The sequence below is a fragment of the Mya arenaria genome, chromosome 3, assembly GCF_026914265.1.
Source record: "Mya arenaria isolate MELC-2E11 chromosome 3, ASM2691426v1".
NCBI classification, from domain to species: Eukaryota; Metazoa; Mollusca; class Bivalvia; order Myida; family Myidae; genus Mya; species Mya arenaria.
Genome location: NC_069124.1, coordinates 52,433,699 through 52,443,836, shown reverse-complemented (window position 1 = coordinate 52,443,836; position 10,138 = coordinate 52,433,699). Strand labels below are relative to the sequence as shown.

Genomic DNA, 10,138 nt, shown 5'->3' with positions numbered 1-10,138 from the left:
GGGTCCAGGAACTTCATACTTGGTATGCTAGTTGTTCATGACTATTAGATGACTCCTATTGATTTTGAGATCAAAAGGTCAAAGGTCAAGGTTACCTTCAGGTAAAAAATGTTATGTTGGCAGTGACCTTAAGCTTAAAAATGGTTTCTGCTCAATAACTAAAGAAAGCTTGTACCCAGGAACTTCATAGTTGTTCATGACTAGTAGATGACTCCTATTGATTTTGAGATCAGTAGGTCAATGGTCAAGGTCACCGTGACCTTGAGGTGAAGAAACTGTTTCCGCTCAATAACTAGAGAACGCTTGCAACCAGGAATTTCATACTTGGTATGCTAGTTGGTCATGACTAGAAGATGACCCATATTGATTTTGAGATCACTAGGTCAAAGGTCAAGGTTGCCATGACCTTGAAGTTAAGAAAAAGTTTCCGCTCAATAACTAAAGATCCTTTGGTTTCAGGAACTTCATACTTGGTAAGCTAGTTGTTCATGACTAGAAGATGACCCCTATTGATTTTCAGATCAAAAGGTCAAAGGTCAAGGTTACCTTCAGGTAAAAAATGATACGTTGGCGGTGACCTTAAGCTTAAAAATGGTTTCTGCTCAATAACTTAAGAACGCTTGTACCCAGGAACTTCATTCTTGGTACGCTAGTCGGTCATGACTAGTAGATGACCCCTATTGATTTTGAGATCAGTAGGTCAAAGGTCAAGGTTGCCATGACCTTGAGTTGAAGAAATGGTTACCGCTCAGTAACTAAAGAACACTTGCACCCAAGAACTTAATACTTGGTATGCAAGTTGGTTATGTAGATGATCCCTATTGATGTTGTGATCAGTAGGTAAAAGGTCATGGTCACGATGACTGTGAGCTGAAAAATGGTTTCCGATCAATAATTGAATAACGCTTGCGCCCAGGAACTTCATACAATGCAAACTTCGTTTACATTTTCCATGATTAATCAACAACACTTTCTTCTCTTCACTATTTAATATAATCGAATAAACCAAACTTAACTGTTGGTTTGTCTCCAGTCCAAAGTTACAAATTTCATGTCCATCATTTATTTTTTCTCAGCTACGACCACACAATAGGGGAGACAAGCGCTTTTTCAAAAAAGCAATCTCTAGTTCTGCATCTGTTTAAATGCTTATGTACGATATACTATAATAGAAATATATCAATCTGGAGTGTTTGTCAAAGAGGCGTCAATAAAATGCAGGGAAGGCCTCAGTGTTTATATCATAGGGTTGCAAAATTCATATAATAAAAAAATATTGATACATGGGATGCATTAATTAGCTTCTGAGCATAACGGTCAATGGTTGTATAATGTAAGTGTTTTTGATACATTTATTGTACAATAAATACAAAGTGTTTAACAGGAATTTGTTCTAGATAAGACATCTGAGACTGTGTACGGCTCTCAATCCACAAATGAAATATGAGATGAGAGAAGTCTTTGTATAATAATGTTAAACACAAACATGAGTCAGGTACAGTGTTTGAAAGTCATTTAGGTCAGAAGAATCGTCAAATTGCGTTTGTCTTTCATTTTTACACCCACATTTTGAAAAGCTTATTCTATTTTCAAAATATTGATTTGAAGAGCTTTCATTAAATATGAATCAATTTTTTCCATCAAATTAGTAAAGAGATTAAATACATGACTATATTATCTAGTATTCCATTTGCACGCTATCCGCTATTTCAATATTGATATTCCTTTTACTGCAATCGAGTACACCTTTAAATTATAGAACTACTTCCTTGTTCAGAATTAAAACGGAAGGTAATTGTTCGCGAGATCGGAATAAACGTGTCTTCTGTAGGTGTGTCCTCTTCATCAGCTTAGTTCGTGGTGAGGACAAAACAACCTTCTACGCCATGGGCAGTAGTTGTTGCTGTCCGAAGAACAAAGAGGATTCATTCGAACAACTGTGCGAGTCGTCTAATGCGTCTGATAATGAAACGATATCTACGGTCGATGATCAGGATTCACAGTAAGTTGACCTACACTCTTAATCTTAACAGAATAAGATATAAATGTGAACTGAAGAAGCATTTAGCGTAGGTGCGGAGTTATGTTTTAACTTGTCAACAATGCGTGTTTGAGTTTCGGCTGTACAATCACATGATAACCATTATTTAAAGATAAAAAGACTGAACTGAAATGGATGTGATAAAATATATTATTGTTGAAATCAATTTTAAACTATTGGGATATCAGTAATTTCAATACATTTGACTTTTTATTTCTGTATTAGTCAAGTGGCGTACCTGCATGCATCGCCAATTTATACACACGTTCCATTTCAATTAACTTGAAATCTGATATATCTTCAATACAAGCGCTTTAAAAGGAATGCGAGTGTACCATAATAAAATTCTGTATTAGATTACATAATAGTTTAATTTGGAAAACTGACATTTTATTCTATACAAGGAGGACGATAAGAAGCACGACAACACAATAATTATGCATGCCACTCACAACGCTCATCCGTAGGTCAAATTACAAAAGTCAACATAGGCTATTTTGGCTTGATAACATTTCATACAATTATGTAAACAGTATTATTCTTTATTATTCATTTTCAAGTATGGGAACATAACTTTAAAGTTAATGTTTAACATCTTAGTATGAAAACAACAACGCCGCCATGGCTGTCATTCTAGAAAAACAAGCCCTTGGAAGATTTTCTTGAAAGAAAAATCGACAATACTATCTTATAATTCAAATCAATCCAACACTTATTTCAAAGACAATTCATTTTAGCTTAATCAATATCGATGAAAACAATATGTCAACAACTAGACCAGGTTGTAAAGAAAATACATATATACACGTATTCACATTGCTTTAGTTTCTTACGCGTACATATTTCAACGGCGCAACATGTTTGTTTTTTTTTAAATTGGCCTGACTTGCAAGCAAACACAAACATTTCAACCATTATATACATTTTCATTTAATAGGTGGTGTTCATGAACAATTATCTGTTCCGAAGCCTTTCTAGGATTGAACGTTAAATTACCATAAATGTTTCTAAACAAACAATATCTAAATCTTCGTGAATATCTGTATCGTTAATGTGTTTAATTTTGCGTCAGTGGCGATCATTTTGAAATAATCTAATAACATTTACATCACGTAGTATCATACTTCATGCTGTAAAGTAACTTGAGTAAGGCTTTGAATATAGTGTGATATTTAAGCCCTGTTATCGAATTTTACATACAGCCGGTGTTATAAACAGTAAGTTTTTAATTTCAGTATGTATAACATTTGCAATGCCGTTCTTTGTCATACACGTTAAAACGCTCATCGCGTTATTCATTAGTGACATAACATTCCATCAATATACCTAGAAACGTAAAAACAATAAAAAAAGTATGACTAACGAAATCAGGTACGAAGAAATGTTTCAGTACATGTTGACAATTTTAGTTGACATATTAAGAGCCTCCAGCAACTTATACGAGTTTTTTTTACTTATACAAATTGCATAGTTAATAATTTATATTGTTTAGGGCCAATAGATCGACGTACGGAGCAACAACAACACCAAAGGCGGCAATATGGAATAGAACGTCTGATAAGGGATCAAAGAGAAGGTCTTTTTTCGAAGCGGTTATATTTTTTTTTTTTAGAATGGCGGCATTGATATTGTTTACAATGATATTGGTTTTATCAATTGTAAGATTCTAGATTCAATATTGTTTTCGATAATGATCTACATTTGAATGTTTACAAGTGTACATTTCAATAACTTTACATAAATGCAAAACTTATAATGTGTTTTGTTTATACGAAACTAGTTCAGTGATAGATTATCTGAATACCATTTGATATATTAACTGTTGTTCTATATTATTATTCTATGTAAACAGATACCATCACTTATATGAATAATCGATTTTGAAATTTTGTGATCGTTTAACGACGAACTCAGTCTTCAACGATCGCGTACAAATTTATCTATAGTCACGTGTCCGTGGCAGGTTTTGTTGAATTGAATGTTGAAAACGTGATTTACACAACTATTTGTATTTCAATGGAATGAAATGGTTCATATGCGTTATTTATTAACCTTATGTGCATGACTAGTAGTTGTCCTTTCATATACCACTTTCCACAGCATTATAAAAGTAAAATAAAATGTCAACGATAACCTAATATACTTAAACTCTTTTCCGGGTAAGCATATTCTTGAACAAAGAATGTGTTAAACGGATGCTTTCTGATTTCAGGAATGACGGAGGAAAGCAAACAATACAATTGCTTGAAGCTGAAATAAAAATGCTGCGGGACAGGTAACACATTTCTTATGAGTTGGCTTAATTGTTATAGACCCTAACATTCCAATAAATACATATATGTATGTTTTTTTTTTGTTCAGGATTAAAGAAGAAGAGGTGAGGATACAGGATCTTACAACTGAGAAAGAAGACTTCATACACGAATTAGATGATTTGAGGACAAGGTTATGCAGTTACTATTTCGATATACTGTTAATTGTCTTAAAATACATGAAAAATGCAAAAGGTTTGTTGATTTTTTATAAAGTTTGTTATTTTTCACTACTTTCTAGTATGAATTTTCATTATTAATTAAAGTGACACTTTTATTCAAAATCAATACATACACATGTATAACAAACATCAATTATTAACCTTTAACTACTAACTATATAATGCATTTATATTTTTTTATTTATTACAAGTTTGTATCCCTGTATTTAATAACAAAAAAACAAAACAAAAATATTAAATGATTGGTGAATGATAACATATTTACTGTGATAAACTATTGATTCATAAGGTAGATATGCCGTGTTATATGCACATTTCTTTCCAATTAAACTCGGTATCCTTCGTAAGAACCATTGCTTTCGACACATCATCCTTTTCGGAATATTAAAACAAAAGTAGTAATTGTGGTAAAATCTTAATTGGGAGTAAGAGTGCATTTTTAATGTTTATATGATACAGGGCTAATACAAGATAACAAGGCAAGACGACTACATATTTGAACGTATTCAAACAGTATTAAATATACTGTGTACAATATCATTTCAGGCTGAGTGCTGTGATAAGTGCCCAGGTTACCGACTCAAACCCGAACATTGCCGACCTAAGCGACCAAAACAGACCCACCAAACTGGCTGAAAGATACTCGGAACTCTACGACAATCAGTGGACTGAATGTTACGAAGGGTTGACGAAAAATCTGAACTGTAACGAGAAGGAGTCTATAACATGGATATTGGGGTTATTTATTGTAAGTATACTTGCTATCAAATGAATCATTGTAACAAGGACGCCCAAGTACCATTTACAATCGCAAGTAATCTGTTAAATACATTCAAATAAAAAATAATAATGTATATATATTTTAGATAATTAAATATTATTATACTTAATGAGTATGTTTCTTTCAGAATATATTCCAAGCATGTGAGGAAAAAGCTACTAAGGATTTGGAACAATTAAGAGAAGTGTTGAAAGAGTTTCAGTCAGTAAGAATAAACTATTATATACTTTAGAAAAATAAACTGTCATAAACATGAATGAATGCATGTGAACCTGCAGTCCTAGATTACACTTGGATACTTTCCTTAAGCTAGTTTCTCACGTTAATGATTTGATTGGTAAACATTATTAATTGAATATAAATTGGTCAATCAATTAACTTCTTTTCTTACAATGAACAAGATGAACTAAAGATTTACCCATCTTTATACAATTGACTGTTGAATACTTACGTGAAAAACTATTGCTATAAGCTCAGTAGCAAAAAGTTAAAACATAAACCCGGCTTAACTGGTAAACGCCAAAGACATATAACACAAACACAAAAAAATCACAAACAAGAAACATGGAAGAACAACAACACTCCACAGACAGCACAGTGCATACATACTGTATATAAAAAACAAGGTATGAAATTGTGGTAGAAAAAGATGCATAACCGAAGGAGATTGAATATGAATATTTCCTATTTCCAAGAAAAAGCATTTCTGTTCATGACATTGTAATGTGATTTTAATCGACATTGTTTAATATACCTTAAGCAAGTTTGTACACGTTTACCATTAAACAAAATATTTACTTTCGTTTTGTAAATGTATTTATCCAACTTTAAAGGGTACAACAGAAACTTTGAAAACGCTGAAAGACAAGAGAAAGAAATCTTCGATGGTGCCCAAGGACCAGATTACGACTGTAAGTTATTGTAAGTTTATTGAATTTTGTAGGTTTTAATAAAAAAAACTGCTTATACTAAAGAATGTTCGTTTGTTATACTAGAAATTGGACGGTCGTTTTGCCGAGAAAAAACAAGAAATCGCCATAGCAGAGAAGTTTATCAATGAAAGCGTTGAGCTTTGCTGGCTTATGGCTGTACAAGACCCACCAGTTTATGTGGACAGTAACGTCAACAAACATAAGCAACCTCTGGACAAAAACCTTTACAAGTACTACACACAGAAAGGCAAACTGGTTGACTATGTCGTTTGGCCTGTGTTGTTTCTCAAGAAAGACGGTCCTTTGTTGTCAAAAGGCATAGCACAGGGGTTTGTTGATCAAATGCAAAGTGAAGACCAACAAGCAATGGTAGGAGGCAGTGGAGAAAATACTGAAACAATTGACACACACTTTTAGAGCCAATGTGTTTGGAATCATTTTTTAATAGAAATGAAATTGCATTAAATATTCATTATTATAATTATTAGTTTGTATCTATTTGTATTTCACTGATTCTTTTACAAAAGCGTTCTATTATCTTTGCTAACACATTAGTATCAATGTATTCGAAATCATGATGTTAAACTGATTTTGTGTTTATTTTAAATATCATTTAAGTTGTGTTAGTTTAGAGATGTATTCTTTAAGAGAAGAAAACGTTCATGCGTAAGGAAATATCGTTGTTATACAATGACATTCCATATTTATCAATCATGGAAAATTAATAATGTGTACAATATTCGAATTAAAGGTTGCGATTAGATTGAAACAAATTTCTAACATAATGCATATTGTAAGAGCAATGGCTGACATTAATTTTATAATTTACTACTTGGGAATTAATTTCTTAAAAAATGACTATGAACTATCTGAAGAAACCTAACACGAACTGATGCCATGAAGTGTTGTTTCAAATGTGTGAACATTAGGCATGCGCTAACAAGCCTTGTTCGTTATATAATTAAGTTCGTTAAACACAATCCAGATAAAAGGAGTAAGTTCGTACTAGGGATATAAGGGACCCTGGATATGATGATCACATCTGAAAGATCCCGAAAAGCTCATTATATTCGGACTCGACTGTATATCTTTGGCTCTTGATATTGACGAACTAAAAACTACTGATAAACAGAAATTTGATTTTCTTACATCAAAATTTATAATGTACTGCTAATATAAGTACAGTTCAGTGCATATTTCCGAATTATATTTGTATTACATTGATGTTTTACAAAAGCGACCTGTCATCTTTGTTAACACATTGGTGTAAATAATTCACCATTATGTGGTATAATAAATTATGATTACCTATTGTACATTTTTAGTTTTGTTACTTTACTGAAGTGCTTTGTCTGGCACAAAAAAGGTTCATGCATTAGGTGAGTTCGGTGTTAGACAATGGAAATGCAAAGAGTTTGTGGGAAATTGAGCAGGACTACACAGTTCGTTTTAAAAGTTGCGATTAGGTCATAATAACATTTTAATGTGAAAGCTCAACTCTAATTTTCTCTACCCGGGCGATGTTTCCTTTAGAAAAAAAATCAGTGAAAAATCATTGGCTCTTTTTAGTTGGAAACGCGAGTGAGTATTCTGCAGTATATTGGCTCTTTGGCTAATATCAGTAAACACTAAACTTCTTAACTTTGTTTAAAGCAAAATAACAACATCACAGGTAGAAGTGTTTATAATTTTGCACTAATCATAAATATCAATGAACAGTCTCAATCAAACTGCGACATCTAGTTTTTTGACTTGGGGAATCCCCGAATCTTTAGATATGATATCAAATGAGAGTGTGTGGTGTCGGTAGTCGAAAATTAAATGCTCATAATTCATTTAAAATCAGTGGTTTCAAGTATATGAAATGTTGGCTTTCTTCAAGGAAATGTCCATGTCATGAACCTTTTGTATCCATTCAATTTCTATTGATGTGTTTAACATTCGCAACTGCCTGCAGACGAATTCACATTTTTGAAGTTTGGCGATTGAATATGAGCAAAATGTAATGGAGACATTAATTCTACGTCTATGACTTGGTGATTGAGTCGTAATGAAATATACCTGTTAATTTTTTATATGAACATAAAGACATTTGATAAGCAATACTGAAGTGAAGTAAGGTGTAAATAAACGATAAATCACCTATGAATGTTGATGAATTGATGCTTTTTGTAATCGATGTCTTTTTTGTCTGAATATAGACAATGCAAGAAGTGTGTGTGAAACGGGAGTGGTTGAGAGCGATAAATAGGAAGGATTATAATCCATCTGACCAGGCTATAGTTAGAGCGTAAATATCGCTATTTTATTTTGGTACAAGCGAGCAAAGACATACGAATGATAACAAAATTGAAAAAAAAACGCAATAAAATTATTCGGACATGCTTTATTCGGATAGGAAATCCAACACTTTTTTGGGGGGGGGGGGGGCGGTGGGGGGGGGGGGAGACGGCTATTGTTTTTCTATGAATAATATGAAGTGTAGTATATATATGTGGGTATTTTTTGTAGAATGAATATTTGCCACTTATCTAAGTGATTTTGATGAGCACACAAAATGCCGAAATATGGTGAAATGTTACATGAAAAAAAATCTAATTTAAAATGTGTGCATATAATTGTAGAACTCAACCGCTTGATACTGAAAATGCCATTTGAGTCAAGGTTTATTTATTTATTTTTTTAGAATGATTGCATTTTTAGCTAAAACGCCTTAAAATTACAGAAGCACAAGCGCTTAGATGACAGACCGTCGAATTGGAAATTCTGAGACAGACTGTCACATAGAGCTACGAACAATTTATGGTTAATACGAACACGAGTCTATTTTCTGTGTCGATATAGGGGCACATCATGCCATTTTCATGGGACTAGCTACGCATTTACGTTATTGTAATCTCCATATGTTTTTAACACATTTTTATTAAATTTGTAAGCGAAAACAACACAGAAGCGGATTCGATATATTTAATATACCATTTTATTTATGTGCGATTACATAATGTAAGTTCCATTGCAACAACAACAACAAGAACAACAACAACAACAAAACAAACTGCAAGAAGAAGAAGAAGAAGAAGAAGAAGAAGAAGAAGAAGAAGAAGAAGAAGAACAACAACAACAACAAAAACAACAACAACAACAACAACAACAACAACAATAACAACGAGTGTCCTCGCATCCGTCACAAAACTTCATCACAGATTTACGCAACTAGTAATGGTGGTCCGGATACTGCTATGAAAATACAGAGATTTGACTAAATCCAAAATACCAAGAAAAACAATTACTCATTGTACAACCAACTTCCAATTTTTAACAAAATAGAACACTTTTTCCAACACCGTCCAACAACATTAATAAAACCATCAAACTGCCAAAGCATGCCATCTATCTTGATCAGTCAAGTGCACAAAAGAGAATTAAACTGAAATAATTTCTTGGTTAACTCCTACAACTTAAATGACCAGAAACTCATAGGAGGGCCCCTCAGAGGAAACATTCAACTGATATCAAAATAACACGTGGGCTACCATTATGTCCATCCGTCGATACACAGCTAAGAAGGAAAATTAATTTAGCTTTGTACACAACCCAATGTTTTCAGCCGTTAACTCCCTTTGTTAACATAACAATTTTTAATTTTTCTTAATGCCAGGTTTAATAATATCGCGCTTTATCGTTAGGATTTATATCCCTGGCGTTTATTGTATGCTTTTGCACTGATAAAAATATTGATCAGACGGTTGAAAACCAGTTCATTTATCAGTGTTCTTATCTTCTTTCCAACTTGTTCAAACAAATCGATCCCCTAACATTTTAAAATACTTGTGCATATTGGGATGGACAAGTTCAACTTCTGTTCTACAAAAAACTGTGGTGAGTTCCAT

At 32.9% G+C, this 10,138-nt stretch overlaps 1 protein-coding gene across 2 annotated transcripts; it reads left to right on the top strand.

Moving 5' to 3' along the window:
* Nucleotides 1–1,789: 1,789 nt before the first annotated feature.
* On the top strand, nt 1,790–7,564 carry LOC128227064 (uncharacterized). 2 transcript variants are annotated; one of them, XM_052937266.1, is made up of 8 exons: nt 1,790–2,002; nt 3,534–3,617; nt 4,254–4,316; nt 4,403–4,486; nt 5,082–5,283; nt 5,444–5,521; nt 6,150–6,227; nt 6,312–7,564. In XM_052937266.1, the coding sequence occupies exons 1-8, from the start codon at nt 1,887–1,889 to the stop codon at nt 6,663–6,665; spliced, it is 1,059 nt and encodes a 352-aa protein (XP_052793226.1). In that variant the 5' UTR covers nt 1,790–1,886; the 3' UTR covers nt 6,666–7,564. The 2 variants fall into 2 exon arrangements, with proteins under 2 accessions (XP_052793226.1, XP_052793227.1); XM_052937267.1 differs by lacking the exon at nt 3,534–3,617.
* Nucleotides 7,565–10,138: the final 2,574 nt, after the last annotated feature.

What these genes read in the sequence shown, in the direction of transcription:
- LOC128227064 (XM_052937266.1), top strand. Translation starts at nt 1,887, where the DNA reads ATGGGCAGTAGTTGTTGCTGTCCGAAGAACAAAGAGGATTCATTCGAA. An exon ending in ATAAAAATGCTGCGGGACAG is followed by an intron (nt 4,317 to 4,402) that starts GTAACACATTTC and finishes TTTTTTGTTCAG; the next exon opens with GATTAAAGAAGAAGAGGTGA. An exon ending in CCAAGGACCAGATTACGACT is followed by an intron (nt 6,228 to 6,311) that starts GTAAGTTATTGT and finishes TTGTTATACTAG; the next exon opens with AAATTGGACGGTCGTTTTGC.